The sequence below is a fragment of the Aythya marila genome (genome assembly GCF_965140915.1).
Source record: "Aythya marila genome assembly, chromosome: 17".
NCBI classification, from domain to species: domain Eukaryota; kingdom Metazoa; phylum Chordata; class Aves; order Anseriformes; family Anatidae; genus Aythya; species Aythya marila.
In genome coordinates, this window is record NC_139058.1 from 10,910,685 (window position 1) to 10,931,513 (window position 20,829).

The window sequence follows — 20,829 nt, forward strand, 5'->3', positions numbered from 1 at the left end:
TCAACATTTGTACCTCCAAGAAAAAGCCACAAATTGTTTCAGGTCTAAAGACATCTTAACATCTTACTATTACATTCTTCTAAGATGGTGTTGAATATAGTCTTTAAGATGTGAATTGACTCCTTTGCTGACACTGTGCAGAGTACAACACAATGGGACTCAATTCTGATTTGCAAACTGCACTTACAAATGTCAATTAAGTAATGCAGAACAATAGCAATAATGCCAGTGGCAGGAATAAAAGACTACTCTTCCCCACCCATCACAGCCACTTGTCTTTGCTCACCTCAACAGCCAGACAAGGCAACACAGCAGCATCGTGCTGATAACCCATCAGTAGAACCATCGATACCATGACAGAGATGAAAGGAAGGTAATTACTATATTTTCTGAGGCAAGCATAATCATGTTCTAATACTAGCAAATAGAAGTCAGAGCCCAGTGCAGCACTTCAGCTTAAATTACTGGAAACATCCATTCAAGTTCTGATACTCAAGTTCACCTTATTGTCCGTATCCTTCTTGCCAACTGCAGACTGGAGGGCATGAAGGAGGGCGTCCACCAAGCCGTCACACTCTCTTAGTCTTCGGCGTGCTTCTGCTCCATCTGAACTTACGTTCCTAATAGAAGAGATTTAAAAGAAAACTTAGCCCTCTAACCTTCACCGCAAGGTTGAAGGTGTGTTGATTTATAATACAATTATTAAGAACTCATTATCTCAGATCAACAATTTGGAGGCAAAGAAGCCTGACAAACTATTATACCTCAGTAAAACGCGGGCATCCGCAATGACCCTAATCTGAACGAAAAGGGAAATGCAGTTGCAGAGGTGCCTATGCACACATTTTTCTGCCTTGCTAGCAAGTTCAGCCATGTACCTTGAAGTGGACAGGAGTTCTCATAGCAAACAATACCCAATCTAAAAATTTATTTTTAAAGCCAGAACTTTTCATCTGAAAAATACTTTCAACTTTTTAAAGAAAATTACACATGACGGCAAAATCACAAGTCAAATGCATAGTCAAATGCATAAAAAATAAATGCATAAAAACAGTCAAATGCATAGTCAGGCACAGTTATTACAGCTTACGTATGTATATGCAATATATATATATATGTACGTGTATATGAGTGTGTGCATATATACATACGTTACATATGTATATGTATATATATATAAAGTTACTTTTTCTGAAGCTGAAGACTACTCAGCAGCAGTATGCTCCTGGCCACAGAAACTACAAAAATGTTTTTGATTTCATGAAAAAAACAAAACAAAACAGATAATCAAAAAGCTATAGTTCATTTAACTATGATCACTCTGCCATGTTCTGGGGGCGGGGAATGAGCTGACAAAACAATTCTCAATAGTGTTCACTGGCAAGCCTACGCCCAAGTTTTCTCAAAGCTGAAATACACGAATGTTGGCAATATCACAGTCAACACTACAGCTTTCAGGGTCTTTGAATTCTCAGATCCATGTAAGGTAAGCTCTCAAAAGGTCAGGACGCAGTGATTACCTTCTGCTATCAGGATAATGTGTCCAATTGTTCTTTTTACCTAACTATAGGGACTGCCAATCTCAAAGTAATTAACAAACCAACCATGGTCCATCCCCCCATCACCCACACAAGTTTGTATGTTAATCGCTTAACTAGAAAAAAAACTTTCTGAGACCTATCAAAATCTGAAGACACTTAACTGAGAGCTGGTTGCTGTAACAGCACATTGACTTGCAGTTAAGATCACAAATGAGATACACAGACAAACGAGTCCTTTCTCTAAAACCTAATACAGTCTCACCTCTAGCAATGGCTGATACAGAGCACAAAAAGTGGATATTAACGTATGATTCCACAGGATATATGGACAAGAATTCTACATGCTGTTTTTTCATTTCCTGTTGTACTAATCCTTTAATATCAAAAGCCCAAACGTGAATTTTAATGTAAAGTTTTTATGAAACTGAAAGTTGAATTAGAATTCTCTGAGATACCTTTCAGGCATTATAATAATAAACGACAGGTGCTCCACCTCCAAGTACATTTATTAGAAGTGGAACATTACTTACTGAGCTTGAGGGTGGCAGAAATGCTCTAAAAATGGTCCATGTGGAGCTGTGTATCACATTTCTTACTCACTCATTAAGCCTTAGAAATAGCCAACTAAAATACATGAGAAACACTCTCAAACTTCAAGAAATAAATAAATCAAATCTTGCAAAAAATATTCCTTAACACCTTTCTTGCCCTCAAGGCCCATACACAAGAGATTCTTTTTTTTTTTCATTTGTGCTCCCACACGTTTAATAACGTTTGTTTTATGGCTTTGGTTATTGACTGCATCACAGAATTTTTTATCTTGCTGTCTTACTTCTTGATCTGTTATAGGATGAATATGAAGGTAGACATTGATAAGATTATAATTGAAAAAGATATTAGAAAGTGCGTCAGTAAGTGTGGCTTGCTAACCTCACTTTCCTGGAGTATCTTCAGCTATAGAACTTAATGAAAATTAATGCCTCAAGAAAAGATTCCCACATATATCAGACATAAACGAGCATGAAAATTCTGTAGGATCAAATTAATAGCTAATTAATACTGTGTATAAGCTACCCAGGCATCAAACTTAGCAGTTTTAATGTCGTAACTAATACACTGGAAAACATCCGTGTGAGCATCTCGTGCAGAAACATTGGCCCTACAAACACCTGATGCTCCTGGGATTTTGCTAGTCCTCCTTGGGTGACAAGATTCCTGCAGCCCATGGGATTTACCTAACGTGGAACAACAAAACCCATTTCCCTGTCTGTAATTACAGCCCAGACATACCGGAGAGCTCAGCCCACATCCTTTACACACAGAAGTCTGGGCAACAAAAATCTCAGAGAGACTACGTCTAGGGAGACGGGTCCTGCCTGGCAGAACGTGCTCTTTCTGCTGCTCTGACACTGCACCAGGCAGCAAAGAGCTCCCTGCTCCCAAGGGAATACTTGCATCTCAGATACATGCACAAATACACCAAACATCCGTAAGCACCACAGAAAGGTGGGCTCTGAGTGAGCTGTCATCTGGCAGCCCCTGAAGAAGAGCTACCGGGCTTGGAGGCCATCATTCAGAGCAACGCTGGAAAGCTGGTTAAGCTGAGGCTACGAGCCCCAGCTGAACTCAGCAAAACAGCCAAGGGGTCCTGCAACCCAGGAAAATACCAGTTTGCATTTCTGCCTTGGGGTGTTAATACCACAGCCTGCCTCCTTGATGATCACCTGGTCATCATCGGTCAAATTCACACCTCGGGTATTCAGGAGGGGCTGCAGTGCTCAGCAGAAGTGATCACCTGGGCAAGAGCTAGTGCAGGAAGGCCTGCCATGTCCTGCAGACTGCTCGTTAAAAAGGACACCATCAGCGCCTGCAAATAAACAGCTAAAACCAAAATGTACTCCTCATATGACAAAGGAGGCACCTAGATAAAGCAGGCACCTAGGCAAAAAACAAAAACAAAACCACCTCAGACTACATTGCTTGGTGGTCTCTTTTAGCCTATAAAACTAATACCCTCATAGTCTTCAGGGGAAAATTCACCTCTGCTGTTCCATACAGTCTGCTTCTCTTCATCCCCAAGAGAGGTCCCCACTGCTTTAACACCCACTTCTGAATACTTTTCCAAGGGTCCATTAAACAAAAAATATATTTTAAAAACAAGAATAGTATCTTTCTCACATCGTATTGCAAAGAGTAACAGAAAGCTGCTTAGTGTATTTGCCATAAATATATACAATGCACTCAAAAAAAGCAATTCCAAGAGCAAGACATGAAATTACTGTCCGTGTTAGTCAATATGTAGGATGGAAACCAACTCTATGACCAATTTTACGTGAAGCAGCAAGGCACACATCTCACCCAGAGATTTGAAAACCCCAGCCTTTAGCTGGGCAGAGTATCCTGGATTCTACCTCGAATTCTTGCAGTCCAGCCTGTAGGCAAGGACTAGTGAAAGAAGATTTGCAAGGATGTTTAAATATATGCTTTTCCTGGGAAAACAAAACAGAGGGCTAAGTAAATGTTAAATAAAAGCAAATACCTACCAGCATGGAAACGCATCAGACTAGGAATCCAGTCTGTTGGCATTAAAGACTTCAGAAAATGGTGGGGAGCGTGTGAGAAATCTGTTCGTATTTCAGATAAGGTTATCATTAGCACCAAATAGTCTTCTTAATGACATGCAAGTCTGAATGTAACATTTACATTTACAGAACAGGCAGCATGCATCACCTCTAGGATAGGTGAGCCATTACTACGATCAGCGCCACACACCAGAATTATCCTCAAGAGAGAAGATTTAGAAGTAATTAAATGCATGGCACTTAATTTGCAAGATTTCAATGCGAATCATGTAGCAATGCCCCCACTATGCTTTCTCTAACAATGCTAAAGCTAAAGCTGAGAGCTTGCATTTTTGGTTTTGTGTGCGTTCTGAGGTGGTTTTTGTTTTGTTTTGTTTTGTTTTAAACACAGAGGAACTTGAAAATACAAGCACCAGGGAGACATTATTCTTTGAACACTTAAACTAGTATTTCCCAGACTATTGCTATGTCTGCCACCTGGCTGGAAAGGGCCATCAGCTGTTATCCTACAGTGCTGCAGATAAAGCCAAAAGCCAGAGGTTAGAGCATTACCCAACACTCACCATCCCACTTCGGTTCTCCAGGCATAAAAAGCACTTTGTTTAGAGACCCAGCTGGGGACAAAGGCAACAGGCTGGGGACTATGGGGACTGCCTTTTTTTTTTTTTTAAATATAAACAGCTGAAATGGAAATTTTTTAGATATGTTTCTATTAAGATTTTCATCTCTCTCTAGAAGAAGCACGCTGGAAGCAGCTGAAGCTGGCTCAGTGGAAAGCTCGTTTCAGTAGCCTTTGTGCATACCACAGGGTCCAGATAAGTTTAACTACTTTTTAAAACTGTAACCAACCTTCCAATAGTGATTTTTGTATTGCCAAGCCAAGAAGGAACATTGGCTCCTATATAGACCATCTCAGCACTGGAGAAGAAGGTAAAGTAGGTGAATTCCCTGTGATCATTGCAAGCCAGAGAGCTCCAAAGCACAGGGGTTTTCTGGCAGGTTTAGTGAGAGGCACTTCACCAGGGGGCTGAGCAGGCAGACGGCACATACACCTTGCTAAACCTTGACTACCACTACCACTTTGGCTTCCCTGACCAGGCGCTGAGTTTTCTACTTCATCTGATAAGATACTGTAAGGTTTACCCAAGTTTAATTTAAATATTTTAGCCGTTAATATCCCACCTACTCTGACAGTAGTCAGAGTATCCCTTGCTATAAAAGCACTCTTTTGCACTCATGGTTTGCTTCACTATTAAGAAATTTTTATTTGGATGTCAGCTGAAGGAGATCGATAAGTAACAGCTGCAGCAGGCGTACTCTATTTCCTAGTGCATTTCTAGGTACTAAATGTCCCAAAGGAGGAATATAGAGCAGTTTAAAATCATTCCATCATTTCATGCAGAAATTCAATGAATTCCATACTTGAGTTCACATGAAATACCAAAAAGTTTTATTGGTATTAAGTTCATTGTTCCAAAAATAAGAGAGAAAAAGCAAAAAGCTGCCTGTGACATGAAGATAGCCTGATCCAGGCCACATTGGTAAAAGAGACCTATACAACGTGACGGAGTTTGGCAGCAGGCAGCTGGATCAGAAATCAAGCAAAGCAGATGAAAGTCAAGCAAAGCCAAAGTCCAAATGAAATAAGCAGAAAAGATAGGGAAGCTCTACTGAGGGTGATGCTTGGTAGGGAGCAGCTGTTCAGCTGAGAAAAGGTGCATCAGATCTGGGCAGGAGATCTCACTGGAGATTGCTGCTCCATTTCAGTATCCACTTACTGGCCAGACCCAAGAAAGAAGCAGAGCAGCTCTGACTGCCTTGCACCTAAGCCCCTTCCAGATACTTAAATAAAGGGATTGGTTTTGTTTAATTGTCCAAATGCCAATAACAGGACATAACATAAGCCACCCCTGAAAACAGACTTCATGAGTTTAGCCTGTGCTCCAGGAAGACATTTCTGTGGAGCAACGCATCTGTAGGGCATGCTGGCACATCTCAGGATCACATCAGGATTGTTTCTAAGATCCCCCTGCAATAAGCCAGGGCTCAACAGCCAGCAGCAAAGTTTAACAAGATACAGACGTGAATTCCATCCATTGTTATTTGTGGCTTTCTACATCCAAAATACCATGTAATGCCTTTTTAGTAAAACACTGACTGGTTACCTCCTGCATGACCTACTTGGAGGGCCTTAGTTTGCTCTCCTATAACACAAAGCCATGCAGAAATGCAATAGACAAGAATTCCACAATACCCAGCAGCTACTTCGCTCTCAAATTATTTCAGTCTTTGCTTGGAGGAAAGGCTGAGAGGCTCTGCCTGCTTTATCATGTATTCTCGCAGCAATGTGAAAAGAATCTCAAAGATACAAAAAATAAGGTAGTTGTTATCTAATAAAGGATCACAGCTCACGTGCCTTCCAAAGCAAACTATGCCCATTACACGCAGCGTGCTTTGTTTCGATCTCACTCCTCACCCTACCACAGCAACAGACGGTTTTGTCGATTGCCTTCATTGATAGCCCAGGGGGAAGGGACCTACATTTTTTCCTGAGGAATGACAGAAGGCAATAAGCAAGCGCACAACTTTACACTTATACTTCAGATTTGATTGTAAAGCATTAAGGTTGCATGTAACTAGGTTATGTCTCTGCTGCTAAAATCTATGCATAATTTATTTATATTACAAGCTAAACATCAGGAACTGTCAGGAAGAACCCTAACGGCTCCTTACTAGCACGAATTAAACGCTCTGCTCATCATATAAGCCCCAGGACAGCCATATGCTGTGATCCTGCACAGTTTCAGTAAGCTAATTAAGAAACTGCCTTCACTCACTCTTCTGTATTGAGAGGTGTGGGTTTTTAATTTGAGTTGTTTTTTTCCAGTCTGGGTTGGGCAGATAAGCTTCTCCCTCTTCTGTGCTGCAAAATCAAGACTCACAGGCAAATTTTTGCTCCGTTTTTATCTTTCTAAAACTATTTTGCTGAAAGTCCAGTTCAAAAGTGCCTATGACACAACAAAACACAAACAGGATCGTCAGCTCCGGCTTCTGTAGCAGCGGCCTCCCAGAGGCTGTACCCACGTGTGAAGACACCCGTGCAGCAGCTCCAGGCATGGTGGGTGGGTGGCCAGAGACAAGGCAGCATCTGCCCTCATCTCCTCTGGGTGGGGGTGAGCTCTGTACCAAGTCCTGTGCAGGCCTTGTTGGTTAAATGACTGCTGTACGAAGGCAAAGAGAAGGATTACTTGAACTATGATAGGCAGGCACGCTAGTTAAAAGGAAACTTCAGCCAAATGATTTTGTCAAACAATCTTTCTGAGGGTGGGGAGGAAACACAGCTGCTCCGACAAGACCCTCTGTGCAGCATGACAGGGTTCTGTAAAAATGCTCTACTAGGTAAGCTCAGTTACTAATTTGCTGTTGTTCCAAAGGTAAAATAAAAGCCAGCACTTGAAAACTCCCATCTAGTACCTTCTCGGTCCTGCCCTGCTGCAGTCAGCAAAGTTCCCCTGACAGCCAGGGCAGCTCGGTGGGTGGCACTGAGCTTCACCTCCTGCGCCCTGCTCATACCCAGGCCGTGTTTCCTGGCCGAGGATTCGCACGTAGGTGCCTTCTTTCTTCAGTCACTTGCAGATCAAGGCTACCTCACGTAGATGAGAGTGCAGGTAGGACAAATATTATGTGACTGTCACCATACCCTGCATCACGGCAGCAGGATTTAAATGTGGGTAGAGCTTGAAGGTAATTCACCTCGAAAGCTCTCATTCCCAAGCACTTTTCTTCAGAGGAAAGCTACACATTAATCATTAAGAAGATAGAAGGGCATAACCGTCTGCTTTTGGCATAGACTTTCTTACCTCAGACTCAGCATGCAGAGGCACGAGGGGAAGCAAGCCCCAAGCCTTGCAGCCAGGACGCTGGAGGCCTTCAAACAGCACCAGCAACACCAAGGCCCAGCACTACTAGATCCCACAGATTTCCCTGACTGGAGGCATGGCGACTTTAAGGAGAATAGAATGCAATATAAAGGGATTCTCATTCCCCACCCAACTAAGGTAACAGTTTTGAATAAGTAATAACAACTAATAAGCTTCTACTTATAGCATTCTTCCTCTTAGGTGTCTACTAGGAAATATTACGCAATGCAGAAACATGAACAGCCCAAGTCCAAGCCCACTTTCTATTCACGATCCCTGTAAATTTTCCAAAAAATCCAGGAGGGACTGCAGGGATGATCCAGAGATGGGAAGAAAGAAATGGGAACACCGCTGTCACCAAGACCTATTCAGCCCTCTCAGGTACAAAGGGAGAACTCTTCTCTCAACACAAGACCACAGACTTGGTTTGCCAAACCCTATTTACCTCTGCGTCTTACAGGTGCACACACATGCTCCAGCGTGTATTGGAGGTGTGTGCACACATCTATTTGCAAACATATAAAGAAGTTACAGCTTGAGGAATGAGCCCATTACCATTAAGCACTGCTGCTTAAATATGACAGAAGCACAGTAAATTATATCTGCAGGACAAGATGTATGTGCACGTACACTGATGCTCTCCGTCCTCTTCAAAAAAAGGTTTAAAACACGCTCATATAAAAACTCTATTTGGCACATCCTGCTTATTAATGATTTACTATCAAGCTTCTGTGGTCCAGTTTCCTCTGAAGTAAAATAAAAGTAACAGGAGCCTGCACACACTTACACATCATCTCCCACCCTAGTAAGATATATTTGTTTTGGCTCTGAATCTACTGAGTCCTTATCTCATGTCATCAAACATTGCCTCACACTTCCCATAACTCTCAGGTTTTGATTTTACAGGACAGCACTCTTAATTTATACCTACAGGACGGATCGATTCCCAGTTGTTGTTGCTTGGGCCAACCACTGCACAATACTTGAACTACTGGCATTTACCATCTTCATGGGAAGGTAAGACAGAGGTGCAAATATCCAGGCAGGAGAAGTGAAGATGACTGACTGAATTCCAGATCCACTCAGGAACTTAGGAATCCAAATCAGAGGGAAGAGGGGCTATTAAAAATTAGACCATAGAAAGATTTACACAGTTAATCTTGCCTGAAGTTATGTCAGAACAGTAGCAGAACAGCAATTAAATCCATGCTTCTCAAGTCCCTTGTCACAGCTTTAGCCACCAGGTCATCCCTTCTCTTCTCAGGAGCTGATGTTGGACAAGCTGTTATGTGCAATTTCGATCTGAAGGATGCATGTTTTTAGTAGAAGTCAAGTGGGTGCAGTTTGTTTGTGTTTGTACACCCACGGCCAGGTCTCTGAACCTTGTGGCTATTTGTGAATGTGAATTTCTGTATACTTGGAGAATTGTCAAGAAACGCTGCAAGTACAGATGGTACCCTGGAAAAAAGGGGCACTTTGCATCTGTTTACTATGCAAATTAATTCATTTAACATTTTTTGACAGCAGGTCAGTTTAGAACAGGAATCGGGCTAAAAAGTTGGCAATTTAGAAACTAAGTTCTACTCTGCCCTCTAAAAAGTGAAAAAATCCAAGAGAGAATTAAAAGTAATTAGGCAGAAAACTGCAATTAAGCTCAGAATGAATTTAATTTTTAAACCATTAATCCTTGCTGCTTCTGGAAAACTGAGAATCATGGTGGATATCTACACAGAAAATGAAAATGGTGATGTGACTGCAGCAGTGCTCTCTGACCCACGGAGCAGCACTCCTACGCTGAAGCAGGAAGAAGCACCTTGGGAGAAACCAGACCTGGATGGCAATGAGTTAGCCTCAGCTCCGGCACTCTCGCAAGCAATTCATCTCATTCTCTCATCCTAAAGCACCTTACTGTCTTGGGCAGAGTTCTAGGAAGGATCACAAAATGATCTTGTTAAAAATGCACCAGATCATTATATTAAATTGGTGGAGAGTACAATTAAAAAGTGAATGCTTCTGGATTGCAAACCCCAATAGGGATTTAGGGGCTTAAAGATAAAAAGACAGTAATCAAAGAGATATTCTCTGCATACCTAAAAGAATACAATACAAAGACATGAAACTTGTATTCCAAGTAAGATAAAGCAACACCTGTGAATACTTTATGATTTTTCCGTCAAATACCTTTCTTACGTCTTCCCTAGTCCTACTTTTCTAAAACCAAAATCCACTTGATTTCCATAAATTAATCTGTGAGGTTTTTTGTTCATTTGTTCATTTGTTTTTCCTTTATTGTTCCCTTCCAATTTTCCTACCTACTTATTTATCTTAACAGCTTCAACAGAATATAAAATATCTCTTTTTATAAAATTACATGCAACCTATCATCTATCACAAGACACATGAAAAATTTAAGAAGTAAAGTGATTATGGGCTTTGCAGATCCATTCATCAAGGTATTGTAGACAAACTAGGACTGGAAAGGAAAATGGGATAAATCAAGATTCTATGAAGAAGGCCAAATTAGTGGGTTTTTTTGGAAAAAAATCCTTGTTTTCAATTATTTTGAAATAAGTGTTCTCAAGACTCCATATTATCAAAGAAGAGACCTAGATTAAGAACAAAGTAAAGATCAGAAAGCAGTGTAAAAAAAAAAAAAAACACACAACAAAACAACAAGTAATTAAGCAGCAGTTCATGCTGTGAATCAACGAGTTTGAAACCAACTTGCCCACATTTGTTGATAAACTTCATCAAAATTACTGAAAAAAAGATACTGAAATGAAAGCAGTCCTGCATGCGTAATGCCTTTCTTCTGCTTGGATATCCAAACTGCAAAGACATCTGAGAAGTCTGAATTTCCAAAAGAACTGACAGCATCTTTGAAGACAACGTAGCACATATTTTCGGATTGATTCCAAAGGGGACAAAGGAGGCTGGCACATCATCAAGAGGACTAACCTCCCAATTAAATATCAAATTGGTACACAGTTTGTAGTTTGCAGTAAGCTCCATTCATGGAAAATTGAATTTCTGGGACCTGCTACTGTGTGAAAAAGAGAAGAGTAGGCAAAAGATTTTTTAAACACTGATGTCTGTTAGACAGATGGCTGCAAACATTTCTTCTCTACTGGCATTAACTGTCTTATCTGAAGGGTGCTTTTAAGGATGAGCTGCAGAGGATTTCAACAAATAGCAGAAAAATATTTCCAACAGAAATAAAGATAATTACTTTTGATGTGTTCTTTTTTATCCCTAGACCTGCAAATGCTCTGCAAAAGATATGTAGTATCACCTACCTCGCAACACTAAGGGCAGCTTGTATCTCTCATACTTCTGCATCTCTGCTGTCCTAGACTTGTTTTAGCTCACATTCTGTTGCAGAGAGGAGACAGCAAGGCAACTCTCCCCCTCCCTACACAAGGGGTTGCTCCCTCCTCAGCATAGCAGAGACACCAGTAAAATACCTTTTACAGATTACCTTTTCCTGCTGATCTGCCAACACATTTCCATTTACCTTAAGCAGCCACTTTCAGGCGTGAAATCACCTTGCCCCACACCTGACTGAATGAAGCTCCGAATTTTCTGCAAGTTGCTTAGTCCCCTGTGACTAAGACAACAGCGACTATGGACTGAAATACATCTTCCCTCTCAACAACAGAAGCAGTCACTGTTCTCTAACTGCTGTCTCGATGCTTTTGAAGTGACTTTTTAAAAGCAGGACACTTGAATTATCCAAAGTGGAATTCTCTAACTAGCATATCTCAGTACTGCTGTTCTCTGCATCCCTCTTCACTAGCCTTTGGAAAATAAAATGGCTGAGTGGTGTGTGCTATTTTCACGTCCTGTAAAGCCAATGCCTTTCTTCATTAAAAAGTTTCCTGGAATCTAGAAGTTTGAGTGGATTAGGGCACTGTACAGACTAATAAAAATTTATGATGCGGATTAGGTTAGTCTACTAATGATCAATTTATTGTCTGCACTTCTTGGAGAATCTCACATTCATTCAGATAAACCTTTTATCCCCCAGCACGACTAATTTCCTCTTGTGGAACACCATTAGAAAATGAGACACTAGTAGGAAAAACCTATGATGTCTGGAGCCTACTTAAAGGACCTTAGTCTCCAGTGGGACTGCAAATAATTTCAGTAATGGGCCCTTTCAGAACAGTTTTCATTACTTCCTTCATTTGTGATGTTACTCAAGGGAATAGTTTGTGCAATTTAGAGACCACAAGTCCAAGGAACAGAAATGAACCAACTTCAGAAGAAGCATTAATCAGCAGAAGTCTGACAGAAGTATACTTCAGAGCAACAGAAGGAACAATGCCAAATATTTATTAGCTTCATTCAAACTAATTGACTTCTTCATGAAGCTGGAGAATCTAACAGGACACCTCCACTATTTTATCTCAGAGACAAGCAAAGTGAAAGGAGTCAGTATTTAGAGCACATGGTTCTTCGGGTTTTTCTGACTCTACCTGACCCCAGCTTCTAGCACCTATCATCTGACTCTTGAGGTGCCCTCAGAAATTCAAATACCATTTCTAACCAGAAAAAAATCCTTTTCAGCAAATACCAGTAATACTAGAATTGTTCAGTAGTTCAGGTTCTTAACTGTATTCCCATAGGTCCTCAGCCACTTGAACTTAAAATAGGAGCATCTCAGTAACTTCCACAAAAGCATCTGTGGCTAAAATGGGACACATGTTTCAGGCTAGGTATATTTCCATGAAATCAGTTTCCTAGCACCTGCAAAAAATGCTTTTTTGATAGCAGGAAGTCCAAGAACAGGAAGGGAACTGTTTCAAAACATGCTTTTAAAATAAATAAAAACTGCACCACTGGGGGAAGCAAAGAACATACTCAAAATTTATAGAAACATCCCACTAATCACAGCACAATAGATAAATGAAAGCATGATTCGTGGTACTTATGGCACAGGTTGCATTGAAAGATACTTATTCTGTGCTCAGTTTGGCAGTTAACCTCTTAACTGGATCACTCCCCATTGCACACCTCACTACAGAGAGCCACTCCACAAAACCTGCCTAAATCACCGACTCTTCATACAGACCTCACTGGACAGACCTACACCAACAAGGTTCTACAACAAGAAACTGTGGCACGCTAATTAAAGCCAGCATTGCTATTGTGGCCACTGAAATGGGGATCTCTTTGCAAAAACAGAAGGTATATGATACGTGATTTTAAATCAATAGAATTAAGGAAATCCTTAACACAGGGTTTGGTGAACAACCGAGGAATATTTCCCAGCTCTGCCTTACCGTAAACAACCAGAAGTGTTCTTGAAGACAGTCGTCCACTCGGCATCGCGAGGCTTCGAGTCCTCGTTGGGCTCGCTCTCCCAGCCCGAGTGGGGTATGATCACCTCGTTGGTGAGCGTCTGCAGGCCGTGGTTGATGATGACCATCTTCAGGGGCTCGTAGGAAGACAAGTTCCATAGGGTGCCTTCAGGAGAAACAGGGATAATTAAACAAATAACAAGAGGATAACAACTATTTTTTTGATTAAATAGGATCACGAGAAGGCTAAATCACAAAACTAAGTGATCACTTGATGAGAGGCCGGACTACACAGGTAGCTCAAGGAAAGCTCCACAGTTGCTGCAATGGAAGCATTTCCAAAGACACAGAATCACTGTCATCAAGATATGGATAATGTTGAAGTCATCAAGTTGTAATACAGAGTACATACATGTGATGTGGAGATTAACAGGATATTTCTACTATATACAAATGTGTTGTTGTTACACTATTAAGTCAGCTATGTCTCAAAAAGCAGAATTCATCCAGTGAAGCAGACGAGTATATTAAGCAACCCTTAAAACCAGGGCTGAATTTATGAAGGATTATTGATCTTATGCTTATCCTCTGCACCAGACAGTATTTCACACAAGACTTCTCTGTTATTTACTTTCACATTCTGCTGTCACAGACAATATCTGTGTTCAAATCACCTGGTGTCATAAGCATACGGTTCCTTGAAGAAGCTGCAAACCAGGACTCCTCCTCAAGCCTTTCCATTTTTACCTCACTTGTGAGCTAAAATAGACAGATGTCAAGTATCAAAACAATAGAATAGCCTCACAACTGTAAAAATACCTGGTCTTAGATACACGATACAACTTTCCATCAGACCTGTAACACTGTCTGGTAGTTACTGCTTTTCAAGTTTGGACTAAAACAGAGAATTTCTACATAGGCCCAGCCTTGTAAGGTTTAAGAACAGTGGGTAACTACACTTGGAGGGAGCTAAATGCAGATTTTTGACCTGTAAGGAGAAGTGTGAGGATGCACAAAATTTCAGATAGACTGATTGGAAAAGCTAGATTTCCCCAGAAGTCAAAGAAAATCTTTTCTAAGTGAATTTGTGCAAGTTACAGGTTGGAGAGCTCTGCCTCTTAGCCATATTTGAAACAAAACACAAAAGAAAAACAAAGGTGCAAACTTCTGTTTCAGTCCCTTTCAACCACTCCAAGTTTTAAAACCTACAATTTTCAAACTTCAAAAATGACTGGAAAACGACGTTGGATCTGTGACTTTTGTCGAATGGTGTAACAAGCCCATTGCCTCGCTGAGCCCTGCCAGCCACCACAGGGCACCGGCAGTCAGGAGAGCACCACGGCTGCCCCGTGGGAACTCTCCTAGCACCCGAGCTCTCACAGCTGCAAGTTGGAAGCGTCAAATGCCCAATGTCCTATTTTAATATCAGAGCATTATCCGTATAGGGTCATGGCAAGTACCGTGTACAAAAAGGAATTTTATCTGCATGTGAGCAGTGAGTGGCACTTACACGATAACCTCAAAGGCTGGTGCTTAGCAGAGCCTTGGAAGTCTAACACTGGGCTGTCTCCAATTCCCAGTGGGCTTTACAAAAGCCAGGTGTCTGCTCAGACTTTGGAGACTACAGAATTTCAGAGGCAGACAACAGAATGAATGCCATGTTTGTGTTTTTTTTAACCCTGCCATTTGTAGATACGTTGCAATTTATCATAACTTTTTTTTATGCTTTCCAACAAGATAGTATAGGTGAAGTATGAATTAGTTTTCTTTGTACCTTTATAATAATTACCCTTTGTCATTGTGAAACATGACAACCAATAAAAATAAACAAACAAAACTAAGCTGGAAACACTAATTGGTCCTGTTTTGTTGTGGAAGAATGTCTTTAATTTTCATAACAAATTGGTATAAGAAACAAATTTAAGTCAATATTCATAATAAGGCTATAAAGCCTGACATGTAAGTTATCAGATTAATTTTAAATACTTCACTAGACGGTCTTTCTTTAGTCACTGTACACCAATTCCTTAAGCATATCAGACTCACTGACATAGAAATAACAACTACAAGTAGATCCCTAAATGCATTGCTGGCTCAGTACTTCTGAAATTCAGATGCAAAATCAGAACATCCAGCACTGAACTAGACAGATAAATCCCAGAAAATTATACAGTGTAAGTCAGGGCTCCTCCATGGAACATGGATGAAGCATTTGCTTAAAAAAGCAGGAAAAGAGAAACTGAGGAACCTCACATGGTGTTTGTAAGGAGCCTGCATTTCTGTCCTTTTGAAATGGAAGATATTTCTACTGGAAACAGTGTCAAGATTAGAAGTCATCTGTATGTGGGAAAGTTAAGTTTTAAAATCTGACAGCCCTTTGTATGTGCATTTCAGGAAGTAGCTCTTACATGTTTCTTCTGCATCTGAAATGAGATTCTGCCTTTTCCTCGTTCCTGGAGGACTGACAAAATGTGCTGTCTGTGCTAGGGAACTACAAAGGCAAATTTCAGTGCTTAAGAACAATCAGGCAAATAAATACTTAAAAAGACAAAAATACCTACAAAATTTCCAAGAGCTCTAAATATTAAAGAACTACCCAAAAGTTTTCCAATGCTCAAATCTTTTGCCTTTTTTTCAGACTTAAAGATTTGCATCTAGATTCAACCTTCAACCCAAATCTGCAAAAACAAAATCATCTTCTCCAAACTCCCTCTGTTTTGTGTTCTCACTCAGCAGTAGTTATTTCAAGAGACTAAATCCAGCTGGGCTTAGTATTCTCCCCGGGTTGCAGAACTGAAGCATTGCGATCCTGTCAATCTACACCACGCAAGTGAACCTCACCGATGCCCACGCCTAACAAAAGGATCTCCTGTACATACTCATCCTGAATTTTTAATAAAAGACTGAATACAATTTATGCAATAAACCATTCAGAAGCAAACACATTTTGACTGTCAGTCTCCGTGCCCTCGAGTGGCTACGAGACAGCGGGGATTGACGTTAAACAGAATGCCTTTCCTCCATCTCCTCCGAAGAAACAAAAAACAGTTTGCAAGCTTTTCAGTTTCTCACCCACCTCTCAAATGTTTCATAGGAAACACTAACAAACTAAGAATAAAAAGTGTCTTCTTATGAAAAATATACAGGAGAAAGCTCTTCAAAATATTCAAAAAATGTCAAAGCGCTTATATTTATAATGTCCCCCTTGACGCATGGGGAAAACCAAAGGAATTTGGCTGCTGAGCAGCATTCACTGAAGAAAAATGCACAGCAGCATTTCACAGACAGATAGCCCAAGATAAACAGTGATGATGGAGTCCTGTGGTTCCAAAGGCAGAGAGAAAGAAAAAAAATCAGATTCAAGCTCGACTTTATGGGGAAAGTAGTCCATAATAGGAGATAAAGATAATAAAAAGCAACAATATGTTTTTATTATTCAAAGTTACAAAACAAAGAGATCTAAATCCCAGCATCCTTTCAGCTCTTGAGGAAACGAAACAAATGGTAGAACTATAGACATGACAGCCATATACACGCCAAAAAAAAAAAAGTGAAAAAAAAATTCTTATCAGACTGTAGGTTTCAGCAGTGTAGGGAAATCTGAGTAAAAAAATCCCTGTAAATTTGACATTCATCTTGTAAAAATCACTCCCTGCCTCTATTAGCATCACACACTAATGATCCAACAAGCTAGAAACACCGTTTTTAAAACTGTAATTTTACTCTATTCAAATGAATAGCACTCAAGAGAAATTAAGTCGCTAACAGCATCATAAGGGAAATGAAGTTATCTAAGTTTTCCATACGCTTTCACAAGTATTTGCCTTTTTGACCAGAGGTTGAATGAATTTTAGGACTTGACAAAGAGCTATTGCTTTTCAGAAGATGATCACAATCATGATCAACTCTTTATTTTATTCATAAGCACTATTTGCAATGTACTTACATAGTTCTAACTGTAATCATTACCTTACTCTTTCAGCATGTTAAGCAGGGACAATAGCTACATATTTTTATTTCAGAAGTACTAATTATCATACAAATATATCAAAATCACTATAAGCTATAAACAGCTATACAATTTATGTCATATTAAAAGCGATTAGGGCCACAGCCATAATTTTCTAAATCTCCGCCTCCTTGGAGCTAATTCTGTAAAGAAGATCTCTGAAGGAATTCTGCCAGAGCACAATGATGCTATTACCTTCCAAAATCCAAGGCACATCTTTTCCTGCTGTGCTTGCTTACTTGCAAAAATCCAATGTCACCACAAAATTAGATCCTGAAGCTGTTTAACTCTTCGTGTCTGGTCCATTCTAAATCTTCCAGCGTTTGGGAAAAAAGCACTCTGCATTACATTTACCAAGGACTTCTTGTTGTATGGTGGTCCTGTACATATTTACTGGACACATATAGCCTTGTTTGCACCATTCCAAGTCCCAAAGAGTGGAGTTGGGCTTCTTGGAGTTGAATGATGGTCAAGATCAGAACCTCCATATGAACTACTGTGTTGCAGAACACACTTGGAAGAGGGACATTCTTCTGACAAGCCTTCTCATAGAAAATGTAATCCAAAAGTTCAAGACAGCACAGTACTTCAATGAGAAGTTGGTGCTGGATCAGCTGACAGCATCTTAACATACATGAATGCCCAGCAGTTGTGAATTCTGAGTGAGCTGATCAATCAGAAAGATTCTATTATAGTCTTAGATCAAAATACATCCTCCGCAGAGCATTTTGAAGGTCAATCATTTTTCAATTAAAATCAGTTTGGCAATATACAGCAGCAGGAAAATCACGTTCTGCACCACTTAAAATCTGTGCAATGTCGTTAAACAACAAAATTACTTTCAACTTTCCCACAAAGAACAAAATTATTCATTAATGTTACCAACTTCTGATTGCTTTTCAAAGAATGTAATAGAATTTTGGTCTTGCATATCTGATAGGAACATTTGCTCCACAAAAAACCCTTATCACTCAAGATAAAAAACTCTTGCAGCTTTCCCAATCAGAACAGATTTCATTCCTTATCAGCTTAATCCTCATTTCCCTCCATTTATCAAGAAAATGATCCACTGAGAGTTCAGCACTATAGTCCCAGATTAGAGAGGGATACAACGGAGAACTCCGTGGAATATTTCTAATCACAATGCTAGTTGTGATTTACTTATGGACACTGACAGTTAAATCAAGCTTCCCTCAGTGCAGTTGATGGAGCCATTTTGTAACTCCACACATTAAAAAGCAAGAAAAGGAAGATCTGTGATACCGTATGATTGTATCTTGAGTTTTGAAGGTATTTTTTACATGCCTCACAAATTTGTATTAGCCTGATGTACATCATAGTTTAGTGCCATTTGCAGTTATATCAAGACCGGCTGGTGAAACAGCTGTGACATTAACCCAGAGGTTCTCAATTCCACTAAAAACTTCATTACCTGAAACGGGAAAAAAAGCTACAGACTTGCTTAACCTGGCAGCAGTGCTCTATCAGTATATTCAGCCTGCTTCCAAAATTGCATTTAACTTATGTTCTCCAAAAAAAGTATATTCTGGGCAAGATTCAAGTGAACACACTTCCGACATGCTATTCATGATCATGCATTCAGCAATAGTCTTCACACATCCAATTCCTTCCTCGTGCTTCCATGCAGCTGCATCTACTTCTGCATTTTCCACATGTTGCTGTGCCTTTTCTCCCCACTCCATTAACCCACTGACCAGGCCCAGCTGGCTGGCTGGGCTCATCCTGCCCTGGACAGCTGCGGCTGCTGTGTCAGATCACTAAGTTAATGAGAGGTCCTGGAGCTGTACTACAGCCAAGGACTCTCACAAATGAGAGAACAATGCACACTTCTGCCAGAAAGCACCCTCCCCAGCTGCAAATGATGGGGCTTCTTGGATGCTCCCATGTAGCTCCTGTCCTGCAGGCAGGCAGTGCCCCACACCCGGAGAAGCAAAACTTCAAGACTGGAAGCGCTCTTGAATTCAGGCATCTAAATTATTTAAATCTCTTAGGAAAGCAGGATTATTTCATCAGCCATCCACATCTGGGATAACCAGCTGATTACGACTATCCAGCCTTCAAAAAACAGCCAGTGCTGAATTACAGAAATAGCAAAGCACAGGAAAGGCAATGCCTCATACCAAACCTCAGTGTGTAGCCTTTTAGAAGAAATAAACAAGCAAACCCTGTACACAGTTGTCTTTTCTTCCATTTTGATCTCAAAAAGATTATTATTTTTTTTTTTTTTGCATAGCTGCAGAAGTCCCCAGAGATTTCATGCTAGACAGAACGAAAAACTTCCATGGCAAAGGTAATCTTTGGCTTATCACCTGGGAAAAGTTCCCTGGTAGGAAGTCAAGATTTCTACCACGAGAATGCCAGAATTGTCACCTGAATTTTTGAGGCTGCAAAACACCATCTTTTTTTGCAGCAGCCCCGGCTGAATGCTCTCTTTGCCATTAAGTTGGCTCTTGAGTTTCTCTCTCTGCTGTCCTGTGGATCGTATTTCTGAGTGAACAATTCCACATTATCAGCTGAAGCTTTGAACACTGGCTGCAAAGTACGCTAGCATCAGCCACACAGGCATTGTTGGAATACTCTTCTATTCTGATGCTTCAATGTCTCACACCGGATCTGGTGATGTCGTTTTAGAAGTGGAATGAAATCACTCCTAGTTAGGTGGAGATTAAACGCATATCATCTGTTGCTGGACATCTGTTTAGGTTAATGCCCTCAGTATTCCTGGTGTTTCTCAGTAAAAAGAAATAAAGATCTTTAAATAGCATAAAATGAAGTGGAACAAAAATACTACATTTAATTAGCAGGAGGTACTGTCAAATAAAATTTATTTGAACTGTAAATCTAATTAATCAACTGGAAATCAAAGCAATCACCATTTAGAGTGAAAAGGGAAAACATCCAGTTTGTTTTTGCCATCTCAAAAGTGACTGATTACCATTTAGCATTATAATGATATTCCTTCAGAGTAAATTACAGACTGGTTTCTCCTTTCTTGAATCCACAGAAATAAATTTATTCCTTCTCAGCACTCCAGAAATGAGTTTTGAGTAAACTAGAACAGTAGATAAACAGAAACTCTTTATTTAAAAAATAAAATCAAGTCAGCCATCATACTAAATGAGTGCAACAAATGGAACATAAATACTACCTACAGAGCTTCCATGCTAGGAGACCAAGCACACACAGCAATCAAGGCAAAACCAAAACACGCTCCACAGAGCTCTCCTCTAGCAGCTGTCTGGAAAAGGACTGGAAAAAAATATCTGGTTTCTATATTGTGTATTTAGACCCAGTATTCTCAATATGCTATAATGGTGGGGGGAAGAACGGTCGGAACACCCCAAGCCACTGTTCATCTCAGAGAATTTTGATTACCAGTAAAAACCTGGACAGCTGCCATACTTTTGAGGCGATTATAGAATTATGATGTTTACTTCAAATGGCTTAATCCAC

General features: G+C 40.3%; 1 protein-coding gene across 5 annotated transcripts in view; it reads right to left on the reverse strand.

Annotated features, from left to right (window-relative positions):
* The window catches only part of ARVCF (ARVCF delta catenin family member), a 269,893-nt gene that overhangs the window by 49,121 nt on the left and 199,943 nt on the right, over nucleotides 1-20,829 (reverse strand). For all 5 annotated transcript variants that reach the window (XM_082774079.1, XM_082774080.1, XM_082774083.1 and 2 more), the window contains 2 exons: nucleotides 13,329-13,512; nucleotides 503-620 (listed from right to left, as the gene is read on the reverse strand). In XM_082774079.1, coding sequence (XP_082630205.1) covers nucleotides 503-620; nucleotides 13,329-13,512 — 302 coding nt within the window. The remainder of the gene's footprint in view (nucleotides 1-502; nucleotides 621-13,328; nucleotides 13,513-20,829) is intronic.